Source organism: Periplaneta americana, chromosome 11, assembly GCF_040183065.1.
Source record: "Periplaneta americana isolate PAMFEO1 chromosome 11, P.americana_PAMFEO1_priV1, whole genome shotgun sequence".
In the NCBI taxonomy this organism is placed as follows: domain Eukaryota; kingdom Metazoa; phylum Arthropoda; class Insecta; order Blattodea; family Blattidae; genus Periplaneta; species Periplaneta americana.
The window spans coordinates 80248313-80271440 of NC_091127.1; the positions used below are offsets into that span (position 1 = coordinate 80248313).

At 35.7% G+C, this 23128-nt stretch overlaps 1 protein-coding gene across 1 annotated transcript in view; it reads left to right on the top strand.

The window, feature by feature from the left end:
- Window positions 1-4957, top strand: part of LOC138709125 (ABC transporter G family member 20-like) — a 299649-nt gene extending 294692 nt beyond the window's left edge. The window contains exon 17 of the mRNA XM_069839662.1: window positions 4358-4957. Coding sequence (XP_069695763.1) covers window positions 4358-4572 — 215 coding nt within the window. The 3' untranslated portion in view covers window positions 4573-4957. The remainder of the gene's footprint in view (window positions 1-4357) is intronic.
- The last annotated feature ends 18171 nt before the right edge of the window (window positions 4958-23128 follow it).

Sequence of the window (23128 nt, forward strand, 5' to 3'; positions counted from 1 at the left end):
AAGAATGAAAAGGAGAACTTTTTTGTTGTTCTGTCGGACAAAATGTAACATTATGCAAATCTAATCTCTCAGGTAAAGCTTCCTGTAAAGCAGATTTGAATAATTTCAAGGGAAAAATTGTTCCGGAACAATTTTTCCCTTGAAATTATTCAAAATGTGACAAGTTTACTTTGCTCAACGGTTCAATTAGGAGTATATAGAAACATTAATTGCTGAAATTATTATTATTATTATTATTATTATTATTATTATTATTATTATTATTATTATTATTATTATTACTGACCACTAAGTATGTGTTTCTATAATTCTTCTGTACGTGCATGAATATTGATATTTTAAAATCTTCTCCATAGAATGATAAAATTATTAGCTTGTATCTCAATTTTAATCTTCTTAATCTTTAGATGAGGGTAACTATTTGTTAGTTATTCATTTAATAATAATATTGTAGAAAAACTGATTCAATATTATGTGCCAACGAACTGTTAAACGCCAGGGATTGACATGTCTTAAATCATAGCCAGGGAGAGAAAGATGGGATAAATAAATGTAAGAAATTCAGCTACCTAACGGGGTTTGAAATATCTCGTGCTTTAAAGCCTTTTAATAGAACAGAACTCCTCAGAAGAGTAATTATTAAAATAGCTTAAATAACTTGTTCACAAGAAGTTTTTAATTTTGAAAACTACGAATTTCTTGACTAAGTATCGAGAGAAGAATTTAGAAAATTCCTGATTATATTCAAGAGAAAGGTTAAACAAAGAAGCATGAAAAATCATATATTATTCACTGGCTCTTGATGACAGCAATGACATTACTGATGCAACAACGCTTCAGATTTTTATCCGCGGGATTGATCAAGATGTTAGCACAGTCCACTATATACAGTCACGAAGCTTAAACTTACTAAATATGCAAACATAGACAGTTGAAATATGCATCCACAGATAGTTGCTCACCACCAGGATCGCTACTATCGCCTCATCACAGACTCTTTCCCTAGCAGACGATAAAATGTATTGTACTTTCCATATCGTGTTCTTTTGAAAAAAATAACACCTTCCTTCCACTATTGAAATATGACATACATAAGGTTTATATATTATTTTCATAAAATATATATTATATTCTACAAACTCACCTTCCCGGATCTTTCGGAAGAAGAATAACTCTAACCCATTTTTCTTACAATTTATAGTACTACAAACGTCTCCTTGTCTCATATTATTATTCAAATTATTGTATTCTAGCCACTTACAGTTATTACAACTGATAACGAACATTTCACAGTTTACATAGCTTTTCACAAAAATGCGAAATACGGCACAGTCAATGCTTTTTCGATGTAGACCAGGCCGTAATGTTTGTTCCGGTTTTCTATTTCAGTGTATGGAGCTCAGTGAAATATTATAACTTTATTGTGTATCATTGCTAAGCTTTATTTAGTGTAATGTGTCCATAAGTTCTGTTTACTTCTTGTTGCATAATATGTTGCAGAAATAATTACAAAACTGTGTTATTTTAATGTGAAGAGAATTTTACGTGTTATCATAATCTGTTCGCATCAACATTTTAAGTTTAGAATGGAAGTTATTTTGAGGTTCAATAAAAACGAATTTATATTGTGATTTTAATTTAGCACATCTATCGTCCTTAATTGTAGACAGAAAATTTACCATACCACTCCTATGAAATTAGTGTACGTACGATTGTGTTACTTCGTCTCTTAGGTAGTAGATAAATACAATAATTCAGTTCTCAATTGTAATATTAAAATACAGACAAGTAGAATGTGATGGGTGTCATACATGACATTATGTTTAATTATAATGTATAATTGCGAATATAGGAATATAAGTTAAATATAGTAAACATAACCTATAATATCCATATGACGTAACATACATATGTACTGGCAGGGCATTGGAGACCATTAAAATTAGACGGAAATGGGCAACTGGTACAGTAAATATAACCTATAATTTCAACATATCTAAATATTCGTGCAACTGAAAATTATTGAATCGTGCATAAATGAACGTACAAGAATTTCGCAATATTTAATCGAAATAAAGGCAGGTATTACACATACGAACAACGTAATTTTCACACCAAAAATAATATTAGCCTACATCTTAACTCGCAAGGAATTATGTCTGAAGTGTCCCCTAATCATTGTTTTAAATTGTATTAATGCAATTACACTACATTTCAGAGAAATATATGTTACCCTTTATGCATTCCAATTAATTTATATGGTTGAAACGCCGCCCTTCGTGATCGGGTTAAGCGAGTCGCATGGTCTGCCTTACGGCCTGTAATAGATCACGATGCCAGTGACACAGTCTATTGTTCCTAGACTCACAGAGCTCCAAGCGGCTAGCAACTATCGCGAGAAATGCAAAAAATCATCCCAAGCTTCGCAACTGTATATACTAAACTGTGATGTTAGTACAGGAACCACCCCTGGTTGTATTGTCGGACCATCGAATCTGTGCCCCTTCAGCGCTGTCGTCGTTCTTGGAAAAGTTAACGCCTGTACTCACTCCATTCCACCCGCTTTCCTCCCACCACGTTAAACAGCAGGCCACGAACCTTGCCGAATAGGGATGTTGCCTAACTTCCGTCAAACGGTGTCATAAATAACTGGTCCTCCATGCTACAATATTATTTCTTTCAATCAAAATACATCTTGTATTCCTACATTTTTAAACCTAAATCCCATGTCTCGAATCACTTTCCGTAGTTTTTCTCTCCAACCTTGGAAATTATTACTTCTCTCGCAAGCTTCAGTAATTTCTTCAATGTTGGAACTTATTTCTGAACGGTATAAAATTCTTATATCTTTCTTCTTAAAATACATCGGTTCATATCATCTACAATAATTAAAAGTTCCCTTGGTCTGTTCTCTGGTGATTCTAGCTTTTCATCTCCTGCACAGACTCCCTCTCTCCTGATTTTCTTTATTAGGAGTTCTGACCTGTCTATATAAATTACATAAAATGTTGTATTATTAGTATTAGTTAAGTAAGTAATTTTAATACATAATCAATTGAAATAAAATAAGCCTTACCTGTGATATCAGTTGCTCTTTTCGTTGCCCGATTTATAGGAAACAGATATTGACCTGTTTGTTTCTCTTCATCGCGAAATGCTATTACGTACTTGCTTAATAATATTTCTTTATCCACTCCGTGCTTCAGTATTCATGTTGAGTTGACAACACTGGACTGCAAGTGCAAATATTGTAAACTGTCCCGCAAGAAGGCCAAAATTGTGAGTAGTGGGGGACAGAAAGGGAGAGAGATAGAAAACAAAGAGATAGGAATGCAGGGAGAGAAATGAATTACCGAGGCTGAGAAGGAATTAGGGTTCAGTTCGCATATCTTACGGGGGCACAGATCCGATGGTCCGACTAGAGTTTCCATGCTATGTACCTTTCCTCCGTCTCCTTACTTCATAGGCTGTCTGTCGCATGTAATCACTGCAGCTCGAGTTTTGGTCACCGCTGATTTACACTATGATAAAGAATGTAGGCCTATATTGATCAAATATTATTTACGCTATTACGAGTATGTACAGTGTTGTGTATTGTAATGAAATATATTGTATTTCATAATACTATATATCTTATTTATTTTGTAAAGGACCTTCAGACATCGATTACTTTCAAAAGTCGATTGCCAAAGGGAATGCTTTTTGTCTCAATAATAAATTATCTTTCTTCAAATAAGATATCTTTTGTGGAATATGACTTTTTATTTTTACTATATCTTGTCCTCCATTATGAAATATTTCTTTGATACAAATTGTCTTATTTAATATTAAATTGAAATTGTGTAACTCTTGGAATTACATGTAATTAAACATATCTACATTTCGTTATTATTATTATTATTATTATTATTATTATTATTATTATTATTATTATTCCATTTTTTCCTGTGTTGCTGTTATTTATATTTTCTATGCATTTTTGTATTGGTTGAGCAGAAGAGAATGCCTTATGTTCTTAACTCTGCCAGTAAAAATAAATGAATTAAATTAATGAAGAAATAATTTACATTGTAGGAAACATCATCTTAGTATCACTCTTTATCACTGTAATGCATTGTAAATAGTCTGTGAGGTCTAGTTTCGAATCATGAATAGAACGACAACTTCAGCATAAGCAGGATGCTGTGGCACGCGTCAAATAGGACATCTGTCAATGTAGTCTGTGAACAGCTAACCTTATTTCCGTACGCCTTAGTAAGAGTAGATGTTGGGAATGTTTAAATATAATTTTGATTTACCACAAATAGTTTTAGTAATACTCTAATTTCTGTAACTCGTCACTTTTTTGTTTCAATAGGTATGTTGTGGCCACTTGAAGGTATGCCAAAGTTCCTGAGGGTGGTGGCAGTCTGCTTGCCAGGCACAGTTCCTATTCTGTCGTTGCATAATATACTGGAAAGAGGGAAAAGCATCGTAGAATCACAGGTCTACATTGGATTTATTGTCACAGCAATATGGATTGTTCTTCAGTGTTCATTGTGCATCGTTATACTGAAGATAAAGAACAAGTGAACATTGTGATTTATAGTTACAAATTGTTACTTATGTAAATAAGTGTGCTGTTAAATGAAACATCGTCAACATTATCAGCCTGTGACGTCTATTTGGGAATTTCACTGTCAAAGGTAGAGAAACTTGGAAGAAGTGCAACATTATACAAGTACTGTTTATATTATCAGAGGTAGGCTTCTACGAACTGCACATATATCAATTCATGCCTGTTTCGTGAAAATTATGTTTGTAATAAACTTCCCCCGACTTCTACAGAGTGTAAGAGGTATAAGTGCCATTATTTTAACTGATGAATGTTCATGTCATAAGAAAGAAAAAATGTCCTCACAATTTTTTTATAATTGCAATATTTAACTAATTATTAAATTTTACAATATTAGGCGTTTGACAACGTTGCTGGATGGGGAGGAGGGAGTTTACACAGTAGTACAGCTCAAGCGGATACAGACATTATCGGTACAAAACAGATGCTCTGTTCTAATGCAGGGCGGACCGTTGTTTACACAAAACGAACAGCAAATACAAACTCTTCAATCTCATTAATAGAACATTATGGTAAATTTCCATTTTATTTAACAATATTGGGAATATTGGTCCATTGTACGTCTAAAAAATAAACAATAATGGTTTACTGCACAAAATCACACGAACTTTTTTTAAATGCAACATTTTAATCTCTCCCGCTTCCATAAAGCAGTACCATTTTTTAAGAAATTTCTGTTTGTATGATTTTCGAAACGAGATAAGAGACTCCTAGTTTCTAATAATCGTTGATAAACCGCTACAAAAGTTCGCCGATTAAGTAACCTTCATTGCGAAAAACGTTGACGGTACATCTGCTTGCCTCACTTGAATTACGACGACTTTCTCCATAAATTAATAACATATGATATTCCTAAACTGTGAACGGCATTGTAAGTTGTTTATCGAATACCTGGTACCGAAATGTCATCCGCTCGGCAGCAGACCTATGGACAGGGAGCTTGAACTCACAATCAGCTGACATGTACGTACGTCTGTGCAGAGTACTGCCTGCTGAACACATTGCCACGTCTCACGCCAGAATATTAACACATTTAGCCATGCAATTTTTCACCAAAACGTAATAGAACGCACAAATATGTATTTAAACTACTGTAATATTAACTCTTTGCTAGCTATATCTACTGATGTAATTGTTTTCGTATAAGCAGTAGAACGCGAATAAAATAAGAGAAAATATTTTTTTTCTGGAAAAACTATCCAGTTTTGACCCTATGTTGTATGGATATTTTTTTATCCTGTGTAGACCGTCCCCGACGACTGTGGAAAGGACGGCACTTATACCCCTAAAACCTTGTATAAAGTAAACAGACCAATTTACATACTAGGTAAGTTGGTTTGAACTAACGAGAAATAATTTCATGAACAGGAATTGTAATTCAGTTTCTTGGTCTTCATTCTATCATGTACCAAACCCACCCAAGATCTGAGATTCTGATTAATTTTAAATTCACTTTTATTGTAAATAATTATGTAGACTATAACACGCTTGAGAGTAACGCGCCGTTTGTACTTAGCTTCACACACTGTCCTTATGGGTACATTGTGGCTATGAAAAGAGCATGAATTGACAACAAAATACTCTCAAGTCTGTTGACTATGGTTTCACAATACATCTCGTTCTCAATTTCAGTGTTACGTTTATTTAACTGCTCGATGTAATTGATATTGAACACGGCACATATTTTGTACAGTTCACATTGTGAAAAATATGCTTGTTTCCAACCACTCACGTGACGTATTTATATACGATTCTTTCGTTTATTTATTTAAACCAGAAAAAAGTTATGCGAGATGAATCCTAGTAATTTTATCAACACTTGAAACGTATTCGCATCCCAAAACTAAAACACCCCTATACCATATCACAAGCATTCTATTGTACGTTCGCTCGGAGAAAAACCAGGGGATGGGGCTGAAAGCAGAATGACACACAAGGCTACACATGTTACTGCTGTGTCCTTCGTCCCGCGCAGAGGTAAACACCACATAGTTGCCAGTTCTGTAACGACTTGGAGTGCTTGTAGTTTGCATTATCTGTTTAGTTTTCTTAGTGTACATTAAAATTAGTGAAATTTGTGGCGACCATCTTAATCTGTTGAAGAGAGTGCACAACATATGATGACGACAATAATTGTGACATTCGTACTTCTGTTGGAAAAGGTTATTCATTAGAGAGACAAGTGCACATATTATATAAAATGTATACCTATTTTTCAGTGAAGGAGAGAGCAAAATGTGATTCAGCAATTACTAAAACTGTTCGCGCTACGGGTGTTTCAAGATAATTAGTGAAGAAAATAATTTCTATCAATATAACAGAGTATACTTAACACTCCTAGAAAGAAAATCCAGACTGCATTACAAACAGTTACGAAATTCAAGAAACTTGATTATTTCGGACGTGATATAATACGACTCAACATTTATGAATGTTACAACAACCACATATCCCCGACATTGGACATCATTTTAAGTACAGTGCAAGAAAAAGACACAAGGCAAGGCACAGATTGGGAATTGCTGTATTGGTAAAAGAAATATGTATGACTCAATTGTTACAGGTTATACTATTTTGAAATTTGTGAAATTTACAAATGTATTACGTTAACTGTACAGGAGAATAAAACTATTATTATATGACTCAAATAAATAGGTATACTTTTTACATATTAAAAAATGGGTCTGAGAAAATGGGTCTGAGAGACCCAACTCGCACAGTTGTGTAACTTTTCATGACCCGTTCACTGGCGAGCTAATAATAGTAATATGAATAACACTAATAATAATAATAATAATAATAATAATAATAATAATAATAATAATAATAATAATAGGCTAACAAGAATGACAAATGTTATTAGTGAAAATGAACATAAATCGTAAGTGGCATACTCAAGTAGATGTTGCAACGCTGCTTCCTTAGTCGCGTGTCGAGTTATGTAACAACAACCACTGCTTCGGTAGCTTACTCACTTATTGCACCCCTTCCCCTGGTTTTTCTTCGAACGAACGTACAATAGGTAATTTTATTCTGAATCACATCCATGTAATAAAACTTAAAGAGTATTAGTTGAATGATCATGTTCAAGTGAACCAACAGAACCTAAAGTTGTAATATATATATTCTCAATTATGTTTATAAATTGTATTGAATTAAAGAAAAAAGCTGAGACAGTCACAGTAACACAGATGCAATTTTCATTTACGAAGGTCCTTCCTAAATGAACGCATTCTAGCGGGAATTCTTGACGTAGAACTAAGTTATTCTCCTCATTAGCTATGAAGAATTGACCGTCACATGAAAATGCAACCCCCTCTCGCAGCTGTTCCTTGTATTGCCCTTCTTCTCCTTGTCGTCCTCCTCATCGTCTCCTTTTACTCCCTGTCATTTTCTCGTTTTCGTCTCCCCCTTCTCCTTATATTCACTTTGTTCTCCTTGTATTTCCCTTCTTCTCTTTGTCGTCCCCTTGTTATTTTTGCAGTTCCCCTGTTCTCCTTGCATTCCCACGACATACTCATCGTACTCGCCGGCAATTTCAACATAGACGTATCCAGAAGCGAGAACGCCGGCACGCCACAATGGTCCGAATCGCTAAAAATCCGAAAAGTCATTTTTCGATCTTCGTATTAGAAACACAAAATTACCTCAATAATAATCCTTAATAGTCATTCTGATAAGACCAAGTGTTTTTCGAAGAATATCTCATTGGTTCTGGTCAATACTTTCGGGCAAAAGTGACACAAATCTTTCCTGATTAATTCTGTGATTTCTGAACATTGTGTCTGACTTAATCATGCAAAGTAAAATGTTGTTTATTTTTTGTGTATGTGTTATGATCTTATGTATTAGGAACAATTACAGTTTTCAGAGGTTTTTTTTTAAGTGCTGATAATAAATCCAATTTTTATTGCTCGTTTTTTGGGGAAAAAAACCAAATTGGTTTAGAGTTTTAAAAAATGCGCAGAAGTGTATTGTCATTGCAAGTTATCTTGAACCTTACATCCCCTAAGTCTGTCTTTGGAACTGCTCGGTACGGCATGTACTCATCAACGTAACGGCACGGCAAGGATGCCCCTCCCTCGGGTAACGTGACTCTTTTCAGAAAACGTTGGTTCTTTTACCTTACTGCTCTCTACTATAAAAGAACTTGGTTCAATACAGACATCATCTTCTATCGATACTCCGGTTTTGAGAGGAGAACATAGTTTCGTAGCAAGCTTTAATTAACCTGTAATGAGTAAGTATTTAAATACAGTATAATCGTGTGTACACTCCTCTCTCATCCGGGCTGGGGACCGGCAATGGAGGAGTTACTACAGCTACTTCTATACATTATATAGGCCTGCATGACTTACACCTACAGCTGATATGTGCATATTCTTATAACAATATTTTACAGGCTTATTATTTGAATTTACATTAATTTACAATTATACACAATCCATATCCCTATCATTGCTACCATCATCGCTTGTTCCAAAATTAATTATTTCGCCAATGGCATCATCCGTTCGGAATTATCTTCTTAATCGTAGGTACTACTTTCTGAACGAGATAGAATTCTTCGATTGTATCCCGAATGACATGTTGATCGAAGTCGTCTACTTCAACTTTACACAAGTCTAATTCTGGACTGAAATAATATGTTTAGTAGAACTATAAGAAAATAATAACGTGCAACAGTAATTCATTGTGTCGCTCTCAATACATACACTATTGTATATAACTATTATAGCAATAATTTCTAAACATTACATACCTATTCTTTCCCGGAGTAGTGTGAGGTTCATTCGGTTGTAATTCAGTATTATTCTTAATTCTCTTCACGGAACTAATACTTTTGCCAGAGTTTTTAGCCGCTCTCTCATATTCCTTATCAAGAGGTTCCAGTAAACATTTGTTTAATTTTTCCTCCTCGCAACACTTAATTATATTTGCGATAATTTCTCTTTCTCCGCTATAGATAACAGCGTTACTTTTTCTCCGCGGTGGTAGTGATTTCACCATAATTACTACCCTGTGGTTGCTGCTCCATGGTAACACTACTGGTACGCAGTGAAGGAAATAGCTCTATGTTTCTTGACAAGAGATTATGATGCGGAGCATGCGCAAACAACTCAGTTGGCTCCACCCGCGTTACGCGCTTCCTTCCCTCTGCCCCTCTGTCCCCGCTCAGAAGGTTCAAGATAACTTGCAATGACAGTACACTGTAAACTTACATACATACATATATATATATATATATATATATATATATATATATATATATTGGTAGATATTTATAAGTTTGTTACTGAAGGTTTCATCTGCAAAAACCTTGAACATTGCGATTTACGAAATCTAAATCATATGAAATGTACAAGGCAAAACGGATGAACAGAGTTGCCGGAACATTCAGCGTTATATGCCATTGTTGTATGAAACTTAAAAGACCGGACCTAGCCGTAAACACAGAAACAAAGCGAATACAGTGTCAGTCTACGTGTATACGAGTGTGTAGTATACTTCAGGGCTGGGCACATTACGTGATTCTGAGAAATGAGCACTGTGTGCTTTAAAGAGCGGGTTTCGCGAGCGGTGTGACGTATGCATACTGTACGTCATTCAGTGTCGGTGCAGTGGTAACTCTGCTGTATGATGGCGAACTTTGAAGACGGAGCTTCCGCTCATACATTAAAGCGTCCCGCTATAACCAATGCTTTTAATGTATCATGGGAGGAAGAGTTCTTTTTCGTAGAGAGAATTGGATTAGCAAAGTGTTTAATTTGTCATAAAACACTCCAACTGATTAAGAAGTTCAATATCCAACGACATTACTCTTTACAACATGCTGCTGAATATGACAAATATGTTGGTAATGAACACCATAAATTAATACAACTTAAAGAAAATGTTTCTCAAGTACATTATATTAGAGTATCAATTTGATATTTACATTGCATTATAAGCTATTATACATTTAGTAATATATAATTTTAAATTATACAAGTATTATGATATATAATATATCATATTATATATCATGAACTGTAATATACTATACTATGATATATCATAATATTTGTATAATTTAAAATTATATATTATAAATGTACTATAATAACTTTAATAACTTATAATGCAATATAAATATCAAATAGATAGTCTAATATAATATACCTGAGAAACATTTTCTTTAAGTTGTATTAATTTATGGTCATATCATATCTTATATCGTATCATATCATATCATATATCATGTATCATATCATATATCGCATCGCATCATTTTATATTATATTATATTATATTATATTATATTATATTATATTATATTATATTATATTATATTATATTATATTATATTATATTATATTATATTATATTATATTATATTATATTATATTATATTATATTATATACGAAATGGAAATATAAAAATTGGAGATTTATCCTTCGAAGAGGTGGAAAAATTCAAATATCTTGGAGCAACAGTAACAAATATAAATGACACTCGGGAGGAAATTAAACGCAGAATAAATATGGGAAATGCGTGTTATTATTCGGTTGAGAAGCTCTTATCATCCAGTCTGCTGTCCAAAAATCTGAAAGTTAGAATTTATAAAACAGTTATATTACCGGTTCTTCTGTATGGTTGTGAAACTTGGACTCTCACTCTGAGAGAGGAACATAGGTTCAGGGTGTTTGAGAATAAGGTGCTAAGGAAAATATTTGGGGCTAAGCGGGATGAAGTTACAGGAGAATGGAGAAAGTTACACAACACAGAACTGCACGCATTGTATTCTTCACCTGACATAATTAGGAACATAAAATCGAGACGTTTGAGATGGGCAGGGCATGTAGCACATATGGGCGAATCCAGAAATGCATATAGAGTGTTAGTTGGGAGACCGGAGGGAAAAAGACCTTTAGGGAGGCCGAGATGTAGATGGGAGGATAATATTAAAATGGATTTGAGGGAGGTGGGGTATGATGATAGAGACTGGATTAATCTTGCACAGGATAGGGACCGCTGGCGGGCTTATGTGAGGGCGGCAATGAACCTTCGGGTTCCTTAAAAGCCATTTGTAAGTAAGTAAGTATTATATTATATTATATTATATTATATTATATTATATTATATTATATTATATTATATTATATTATATTATATTACATATTAACAGAATGACAATAATGCACAGCAAGTAGGGGAAGTGGAAGCCATACGCCTATCTCGTAGAACCGTGGTGAGGAGGTTGCAGTCTGTGCGTGTGGGTTATGTAAATAAGCCTAATGATTTGTGTGTGTGCATAGAGCGAAGTTTATTTCATTAAATTAATAAGAGTGTTATAAAATCTGTACTGTACAATGGATTGATGTAATATTCTTATAAACTGTTATGTACTGACAGACTGAATGACTAGAACAACCGTGGCTCTTGCTATATTAATCCAGGGAAGGTAACTGTAATGCGAGTCCGCCACTGCGTGAGCGTTCTGCTCTGGCTTGGAATTGAAGTGCCTTGCGGAGCGAGAGCAGCTCCGGCTGACTAGACTGAGCCGCTCTCATGCCCGGCCCCGGTATACGTTCACGTACAGGAAGAAAAGACACAATGTTATCAGAGAGTTTATTTTCATAAACTTTGAGATCAGCCTGAAACTTGTCACATGTACGAGTACTGCAAATGTCATGGCGTGGATATCCAAATGATTTGTTGAATCTGGCGCTGAAAATCTTTCTTTGGTATTCATAAGACATATTTTCATACTTTTTTAAATGTTGAGATTGTTGGGAAGATATTACATTCGATCACTTTTTGACTGATCATAATGGCTTTTCCGTCCCTTGAATGATTTAATATGGTTGAGCACACTTTCGAAGAGACTTGTTTTTGTTATGATTATCATGTTTTCCTTGTTGACCTTTAGGTGGCATACCTATAGACTTGAGAGTGTTCTATAGTACCTGGACGAGCTTGCAAGAGATCCCACGCAAGGAAATTAATGCTTTCAAGCACACTGGTATTTCTTCCCTGTCGTCAAATTTTAACATTTTACTTCTTATAATGTAATTTAGCTGCTGCAAAAGAATATTGTCCACACCTGTGGAGTAACGGTCAGCGCGTCTGGCTGCGAAACCAGGTGACCCGGGTTCGAATCCCGGTTGGGGCAAGTTACCTGGTTGAGGTTTTTTCCGGGGTTTTCCCTCAACCCAATACGAGCAAATGCTGGGTAACTTTCGGTGCTGGACCCCGGACTCATTTCACCGGCATTATCACCTTCATATAATTCAGACGCTAAATAACCTAGATGTTGATATAGCGTCGTAAAATAATCCAATAAAAAAAAGAATATTTCAGAAGGTCCGTCATAAGAAGAAGTAAGTCTATAATTTCAACAGCCAATTAACTTTTGTTTTTGCATGTGAATTTATTTTTTATGATTGTACCTACTGCCTCTTTATAGCGTTATGCATTAATTGTATCAAAGCACCCAGAGAGAATATTAATATTTTCCCTTAAGAGTTTATGCTCATTAAAGGCTTGATTTAAATAGCTATTAGGCTGTATTATAACAATGTATTTGTTTTTCTTCTTCAACTCAATCATTCATTCTCTTCTCTTACATATTATATTTCTCTAATAGTTATTAGGTTAATTAATATCGTAAATTGTATGCATTAAATAACATAGACCTTATGACTACATCATAACAAAACTGCTGGAAGGATCGATGGCTGTCATGGCGACTGTATAAGTTGTTGTCTGTGCTACACTAGCAAAATTTTGCGAAATTTCCTTACTGCCATCTCGTTCAAAGAAAATAGAGCATAAACAAGTTATTTCTTGAACCGGTAGTAATAACTGGTCCGTTGACATGTTCGCTCATAAGCCATTAACATATTGTTTTCACATTGTGCTCATTACAAACAATACAGCAGAACTAAAGCAGAACACACGCCATGACACAACAGTGCACGATGTCATTCGTCTGCTAATTCCTGCCTTATACAAGAACCAATCAGATTCACTGATGGCGGGTGATGGAGACTGCCACCAACTCTGCAAGCTGATGGAACCGGTACGACACCGTGGAGCATCAGTGTCGCCATCGGTGAAATTCGGAACACCGTCATGCCATCAGATTGCTCAGCGCTGAGATTCGGAATACGCTCATTGCGAACTCTATGCTGAGGGTTACTAGTAGAGTAGGGGGGAGGGGGCGACCACTCCTTGTTTGCCGATCCTTCCTCCGCGCAAGAAAAGCACAAGGAACATCATGCGCTCGAATGCTTATTCATACTTCTTGCCGTGTAGTCCTCGTATCCATGCTCCTGGTCTGTCAACACATGTCGCACCATACACACTTACTGAGAGCTGTTTGATTACTTAAAGACTGAGGAGTGATTTGTTGGCAGTAAATAACAAAGGCCCTTTATTTTTTTCGTATCCAAACGACTTTTGTTGGTTTCAGGTCATTGTATAATGTGAGCATAATGTAGTGTGTAAAAATGAATTTACGTGTTAGTTGCGAAGAAATTTACGAGAAAATTAAAGAAAAGAGTAATAAGACTCTTGTGCAACAAAATATGTTGTGCAATATGTAAAGAACAAATTTGAATTCAATTTGGACAATCATAGCACAAAATCACTGGAAAGTGTAATAAGGAATGTGGTTTTCTCTTTAATACTGTCACCGTTAGAATGAAATTAGTCACCGCAGCGAAGCCATGTATCTTTGTAAAAATTCAGACTGATAACAAGAAATTTTATTACCATTTACAGACATTTCTTCTACTTCTTCTTATTCTTCTGGAAAGTGTTATCAATGATACAAAGTAAGTACATAGAATTTTTTCAAAATGTCAATACTGTATGTCACCCACAACACATAAAATTCTTGTTCATGAATCTGTAATTGTGCAGGCGGCTCAGTTATTTAATCGGTTGCAGAATTATTAGAAGAGGCCATTGAGTCTAGAAACTGAGATGTGACAAAATTTCGAGAACGTTTTATTCGAAGAATTTCAGAACGATACGACAATTTGGACCCGTTAGCAGGTTAATGTTCACTTCTGATCCATTAATTTCCAGTTTGAAAAAACTATAAAAAAAGAAATACATCTTCGAAAGTGCTTGGTCTTTTGGTAACATCCGAAGAAAAGAAGGGGGAAGAATACGACGAATTTGAAACATCAGCTTGCGGGGACGAGTGATAGGCTCGGGATCTAAGTCCCTCTTGAAATTCTTCAGTTTATCAAGTTTATCACATAAAAATATTTTGTCCTCCTTTTTTAAATCCGAATCACTCTTGGTGTTTGAATGCAACCTTCAAACAGTTCTGTATTTCAACTTATCTGTACTTACAACAATGAGCTACTCAGTGCATCCAAGGCACACTTCGCAGTTGCAAATGCTTAACATCTTCGTAAGTAGCAAAATGTATACTTTATTTCCGCTTCATAACAAAATTTATAAAAATGTAGATATTCTAATATAATTTAGCACAAAAATATAACGGAAATTACAAGTGTGCAAGTTCATACAAGTTATATTACCACTAGTATTAAATGGTAGGTAACATTTTAGATACCCCTACAAAACTACGAAAATATTAACGAGTTATTTATGTTACCCAGAAAAATACAATCCTTAATTGAATTTCGAATAGGCTATATAAAGTTTACATATAATTCTCCTCTGCTTGGAAGTCCTGGCTGATAAGCACATTCATTATCAGGCAGTAGTCTACATCTCACTTGACGATATGTGTCAGGGAAAGAACATTATTGTTTGTATACATCTGAAATCTGATTAGTGTAACATGTAGCTAATCGGCAATGTATGCAATGGTGGGGGAGAGGAACTGGCCACCCTACCCCATTATCTCCTGGCTTAGTTGACTCATAAGTGGTGCCTTATTTTTCACCGTTCCATTATCTTTCATCGCCTTATATTAAAGCTTGCTGATGAAATCGTGTTCATAAAATGACTATAATTAATGCATTTATCGAGTTTTGCAATAAAATAACAGGAGTGTGATAAAAATATCTAATTTGGCCCTTATTATTGAACGCATAATTATCTTACCCCTCGAGGGGGGTAGTTATTCATTTCCAAATGCCATTAAAATTTTCACACGTTATCAGTAATTAGTGTACCAAATTTCAAGTTAATATGACCAATAGAAAAGGAGTTATTACTTTTGTCCGGATTTTAAGCGATTCGGACCACTGCACTGTGGCGGCGCGACGTTGACAACAGACCAGCGGAGAAGACGACGAACTAGACCAGCACAGACGTATGATGTGGATACTGTGACGCGAAACATCCATTCAGTACTAGTGCAATAGGTGAATACAGTATATATTTCAAGATATTCTGTGGAAAGCATTGCGTGCCGGAAAGTAAAGTGATGTGCTTAATAGGTCTACTCTATACTATTCATGGTACGCAATTGTTAAAGAAAATAATCTTGCCTCCTTGGGTCTAATTCTTTTGAAAAGTTATCTATCCGTATTTGTAAAGTTACATCTAGTATCTCTCCGCTTCGTTTTATCATTTCATAACGAAATGCATATCACACATCAGTCCTTGTGTGCTGCGTAGCGAGACTGAAGTTGAAAAATTATTTTAACTTACGTTTCAATTATGCAGCGGCGAATAAAACCTGCCGGTCGCCTTGAAGATAAACTCTGCTAAATAAACACACCGGTGCACAATCTGGAAAATGCTACAACCGTCGTTAAACATACACAGTAAGATCCAAAACCGGTGTTCAAAGGAGCCACCGAACTGCACTCCTTGAAATAAAATAAGGTATAACAGTCTAATCCATGGATAAAGTGTACTACACCGTTGACGTCATTTTGATCACAGCACCCTCTGTCGAAACCATTTATTTTACGTAATAATGTTAATGTAAAAACGACATTTGTACCACGACTACTCTTCAATAATAACGGTTAATTATGTTCCGATCTTTTTCGTCAAATAAACATTAGAGCATGGATTCAAAATACACTCAAAATACATTACTCGTATAATATCACCTCTGAACGGAAAAAATGTGTTTTTCTAAATTACACACGCACACACAAACACACACACGGTGGGTCAAAATCGCTTTCCCCAATATTCGTTCTTAGGTTTCATACTTGTGCACATATACAGATATGGGGGAAAGCGACTTTTGACCCGCCTTGTCTGTGTGTCTGTGTGTGTGCATTACTGCATATCAATTCTTTTTACGAAGGATTATTTTAAAAGATTTTATACTAACATAACTGTTTCACAATAAAGGTCCAGGAGGACATAATTTCAATATGGGAGATATTTTTACTCCTTGAAGTTAAACATTAATCTCTCAATTGTCTTCATAATAGGATCTTCTGGCACAGTATTCCTTGTCACACAACTCAACTTTTCTATGTAAATAATCCCACAAATCACTAATTTCTTTTTACTTAATGTAATGTTGTAAAAAAAATGCTCACTCTCCGCGGTTGAACTGCACTCCTCCATGTCCCGATCAGTCTTCTTCTTCTTCTTCTTCTTCTTCTTCTGCACGTTTATTTCTAGTCGCAGTCACGGGACATCTTGTCCAGCATTTCGCTTCCGTTCAACCTGTTTGTATACAACTCCTTTCCAAATATTCTATCAAATGTAAAGTTATAGCATCTACGGTCTATAGCAGGTAGGCTACAGGTTCTTCCCTTCGACAGAACACGAGTTCCTACACAACTGCGGAATAAACACTGAACTCGTGACCTCAGTCAATGCAGTAATGCACTTCTACAAACGTATATATTATGCAAAATGATGGCGATGATAATGAGCACACTGCAGTCTACAGTAGTTAAACAGACCAATGTCCCGTTCAATTGTGCATAACGGAAGTTTGGTGTTTTATACTTCCTTTCCCTTGCTTAATTTTATTTCATATTAAGACATCTATGAGTGAAAGTATAACTAGAAAATGACATCTAGAAAAATAATACAGTAAAACCCCGTTTTAACGTTTCCGTATTTAATAAATAATCAGTTAAGTGCCAGCTAAATTACCATATGAATAATATACTGTAACTAACTTCCGCTTTTAAGGAAACTCGGTTTAAAGAAAATCCCGTTTGTGGGTTCTAATCCCGCATCGTATTATGTCCTGTGAGTGAGTATCTGTATGGAGGTCCTATGCTCTGCTGACTCCAGGTTAGGGGAGGCCCAAATATGTATCGATGTGTGTGCGCTTGCGTGCGTGTGTGTGTGTGTGTCCATAGAATCGTTCCCTCCCCTACAGACATCGGTGTGTAACTCCTACGACAGGAGGTTAAACGAAAACGAAAAAATGAAATTAAAATAAATTTGTGTAATTACAAATGAAGAGCATAGGTATATACGAACCGTAACTTTCCTGAATGAATTGTATTTACTTGAAACGTTTTAAAAGAATCTGAACTCATTGGCTGCAGTGGCGGCTCGTGCCTTTCTTGGATGGGTGTTCACAAAAAAAGTATGAGTAATGAACACCTGATATATTCTCGTATAGCAGAGACAAACGAGTTCTAATACTCATGCACCAAATCTACGCATATAAACCAAAATTAAAACCATTAAACAAGAGTAGAGTAAAATTAATTCATAGGACTCACCTTCACTGCTGTTGTAGATGATGTTGAAGATCTAGATTTATTTGTAGAGAAACTCCATGTGCCTAGTTTTGAGAGATGCAAACTTATCAATAACTTTATTATTGAAGTATCTAATGCTGTTAACAAGTTTTTTTTTTTTTTCCGCTGCCAACATAGCCAATGTACTTAATCGGTCTTCTGTCCTGGTGGTACGGAGAAATGTTTTAATCCTATTTTAATTTAACACACTCACAATTTCACACACGTCCGTCCCCAAACTTCAAGTGTTACTGTTTCAACTTTCAATACGCACCAATTCAACTTGTATTTTCCTTACTTTGCTGAACAAAAGACAACAGAATCAGCCCCCGCGCGTAACGGTATTTTGAAAAGAAATAGTAAAGAGAGAAAATGAGGCAAGAGGGAGAAAGGAACAGGATGCCAAACCAAGAGTGTACGTACATAAACAACATACAACATTTCTAAGAAAATACCATTTTTGTTGCTTTGTGAGTGAACAATAAAAGTTAGAAAAAAAGGTTTCAGTAAAAGTTGTTTCTTTTTAAAAGTAGTTTCCAATGGCACCTTCAATGACACACGTTCTCATTTGAAATTTCGAAGTTGACCACAGGTACCCCTACTTCCGGTTTGTTACGGGAAATGGTAATGCCACCAGTCCAATCTGGTTGTGAATCCCTCATATATCAATTTATGTCTAAACGCTTACTGAACTATTAATTTAATAATATATAGTGAATTGAATCTGAATTACATACTAGTAACACACAATATTATAATCTATCCTGAAAGCACAACATTAGCCATCATTATAATATTTTTTTTTTAACATGTGACCATTGCTCCAAGAATAGTCTAAGTTTTCCATTAAAATAAGCATTTCCACTTTGTTGGGATGCAGACGGTTTCGCCTTTCATTGATTAAGTTTTCAGTTTGAGATAACAGTCTTTCCGAAGGAACTGAAGATCCCAGTGAATACAGATACTTTCTGGCTAAATTACTTAGTTGTGGGTGAATGATGTATGATAGAAAGAACGGACAAGTGGAACAAAATATTGGATTTTCTTAGTCAAATATGAAAAATAATGAGTGCGTGCCTGAAATTTGCGTAGTAGTTAAATAGGGATTTTATGTAAAAATTGTACTTAACAGTAAGGTTGAGTTTACATATATTATAATTGAGGATAATTATCTTCCATAATTTTGTAGATTAATAAATGTCATAAAAACTAGTTCCAGCCAATCAGAAAGAGACAATCCAATGTCTTAACTCTCATTATAAAAGGACTGTATCCTTCAAGGGTCTATCTATGCGAGATATGTTGAACGCTTTTATTCTACCCGTAATATTGCAAAATGAAGAATCGTTTGAGTCGTTCGTTTATGATCTTTAAAAATACTTGGAAACATAGATTGGGATGAATTCTGAACAAACCGTGAATGAATCGTTACAAACGATCCATAATGCCTGATTGAATCGCTGGAAAATAATCGTATTGTCCAGCTGCAGTTTAAAACCCTTATAATATTATGAATGATCTTCCCATTTTCCGATACTAATGATAGTCGCCAGAACTATCGATAGTATTAGAAACAATTTGACTATCCATAGTTTCGATAGTTCATCGTCCATCACTAAAACGAACACATGTAATCACACACAAATAGAAGTCGATTTCAAATGAGCACGCTCTTTGTTGCAATTAATTTTGTAAGTATTCATTTTCCTTTTTCCGCATTTCAAATTCCACACATGAACAAATTTACGTAAGAAAATATGAAGTTATAACTCGAACCCGTTAAAAAAAACAAGCGTCCACATTAGATTCACATCCTTGTTCACAAAATATACATTCCTGCCCATCAACTGCACGCGGAGCGAAAGGAAAGTACTATGATATTATTATTTCATGAATAAACAGATTGTTTTCATACCGTGTACAGGAATGATGAACCAGAAAATAAAACTAATTATTATTATTATTATTATTATTATTATTATTATTATTATTATTATTATTATTGTAAATTTTAAACTAAACAACAATGTAACTTTATTATCTCGACAATAGGATTTGCTCTCCACGCAGTAACACAGTATTCGTTAGTGCACTCCACTGACGACAATGACAATTTACTTGGACTATTACGAACAACAATCAACTGTTAATCTTAGCTAATATTTACAAAGCACTATTTACAACACAGAACGGTGAGTTCTCAGTTCACAGCTCGTTTGTCTTCTAGCTCAGTCACTCGCGTTCACAGAATCTCGAACCACAGACCTTCAGAGACGATCCGCTGAACTTCGAACTCAGGTCCCCCAACTGCGGTCCACTGCACTCGAACTCCGGGCTTCAGGCTCCACAGTTACGGACACAACTCAAGTCGCGCTCTGGTCTCGAAGCTGGCTTCGCTGCTACACAAGACTGGCTTACTGACTGACTGACTTTCACTTGCGTTTCTTCTTTTATAACTAAACCATAGTTACGAGAAATTTCTACGGGTGTCCTCTCGAATTATCTGGATATCTCCACTTCGGACGGACTTCTGGAAGATTCGGGAGAGTCCCTCCCCCCTTCACTCCGCACGTAGCAGTTTGCTTCCTTCAATTCTCGGCAAGTGCCAGATGCGCGCGCAACCTCCCCTCGCGCGTCGCAGTAGTACACCGCCCCTCTACCCTCTCAGCATCCAGACGCTCCTCTCGCCGCCACACCTAAGCGACCAACGGACACGCGTTCGAACCCCGGTGCAGCTGTCACATTATTATTGCTGTTGCTATAGTCATTATCATTATTATGACTAGTATTACACAGGTTCATCAAACTGTAGAGTAGTATCAACATGGAATGGAATGAAATTTCTGGAGGGGGGGGGGGTACTACGACCCAGCACTATGACCTTACATGATCTATACCTTTTTCTATTCATCTTCTTTCACTGTGTCAGTTTGTCGCCTATGGAACTCCGTACCTCTTCATGCCAGAGACTGCTGAACAGTTAATCAATTTAAATTAAGAATTAAGAATTAGGCCTACATACTTTTACATGGAATTGATTTGTGAATGATAGCCGATTTTTATAGGTATGTATTTGTATAAATTGTCACATAGACCTATTACTTACTTACTTACTTACTTACAAATGGCTTTTAAGGAACCCGAAGGTTCATTGCCGCCCTCACATAAGCCCGCCATCGGTCCCTATCCTGTGCAAGATTAAGCCAGTCTCTATCATCATACCCAACCTCCCTCAAATCCATTTTAATATTATCCTCCCATCTACGTCTCGGCCTCCCTAAAGGTCTTTTTCCCTCCGGTCTCCCAACTAACACTCTATATGCATTTCTGGATTCGCCCATACGTGCTACATGCCCTGCCCATCTCAAACGTCTGGATTTCAAGTTCCTAATTATGTCAGGTGAAGAATACAATGCGTGCAGTTCTGTGTTGTGTAACTTTCTCCATTCTCCTGTAACTTCATCCCGCTTAGCCCCAAATATTTTCCTAAGCACCTTATTCTCAAAAACCCTTAACCTATGTTCCTCTCTCAGAGTGAGAGTCCAAGTTTCACAGCCATATAGAAGAACCGGTAATATAACTGTTTTATAAATTCTAACTTTCAGATTTTTGGACAGCAGACTGGATGATAAGAGCTTCTCAACCGAATAATAACACGCATTTCCCATATTTATTCTGCGTTTAATTTCCTCCCGAGTGTCATTTATATTTGTTACTGTTGCTCCAAGATATTTGAATTTTTCCACCTCTTCGAAGGATAAATCTCCAATATTTATATTTCCATTTCGTACAATATTCCCGTCACGAGACATAATCATATACTTTGTCTTTTCGGGATTTACTTCCAAACCGATCGCTTTACTTGCTTCAAGTAAAATTTCCGTGTTTTCCCTAACCGTTTGTGTATTTTCTCCTAACATATTCACGTCATCTGCATAGACAAGAAGCTGATGTAGCCCGTTCAATTCCAAACCCTGCCTGTTATCCTGAACTTTCCTAATGGCATATTCTAAAGCGAAGTTAAAAAGTAAAGGTGATAGTGCATCTCCCTGCTTTAGCCCGCAGTGAATTGGAAAAGCATCAGATAGAAACTGACCTATACGGACTCTGCTGTATGTTTCACTGAGATACATTTTAATTAATCGAACTAGTTTCTTGGGAATACCAAATTCAATAAGAATATCATATAATACTTCCCTCTTAACCGAGTCATAAGCCTTTTTGAAATCTATGAATAACTGATGTACTGTACCCTTATACTCCCATTTTTTCTCCATTATCTGCCGAATACAAAAAATCTGATCAATAGTCGATCTATTACGCCGAAAACCGCACTGATGATCCCCAATAATTTCATCTACGTACGGAGTTAATCTCCTCAAAAGAATATTGGACAAAATTTTGTACGACGTCAACAAAAGTGATATTCCTCGAAAGTTACCACAGTTGGTTTTGTCCCCCTTTTTAAAAATAGGTACAATTATGGACTCCTTCCATTGTTCTGGTACAATTTCCTTTTCCCAAATAGCAAGTACAAGTTTATAAATTTCGCTATATAATGCACTTCCACCCTCTTGTATTAATTCTGCTGGAATTTGATCGATACCTGGAGACTTGTACTTTTTCAGATTTTCTATCGCAATTTCGACTTCTGAAAGCGTGGGTTCGGGTATAAATGGCTCAGCAGTTTGTATTTCAATTTCGTCCCGATCATTTCTATTTGGCCTATGTACATTTAGTAGTTGCGCAAAATAGTTTTTCCATCTGTTTAGGATTGATGGAGAGTCTGCAAGCAAGTCACCATTCTCATCCTTGATCACGTTTACCCTTGGCTGATATCCGTTCTTAAATTCCTTTATACCC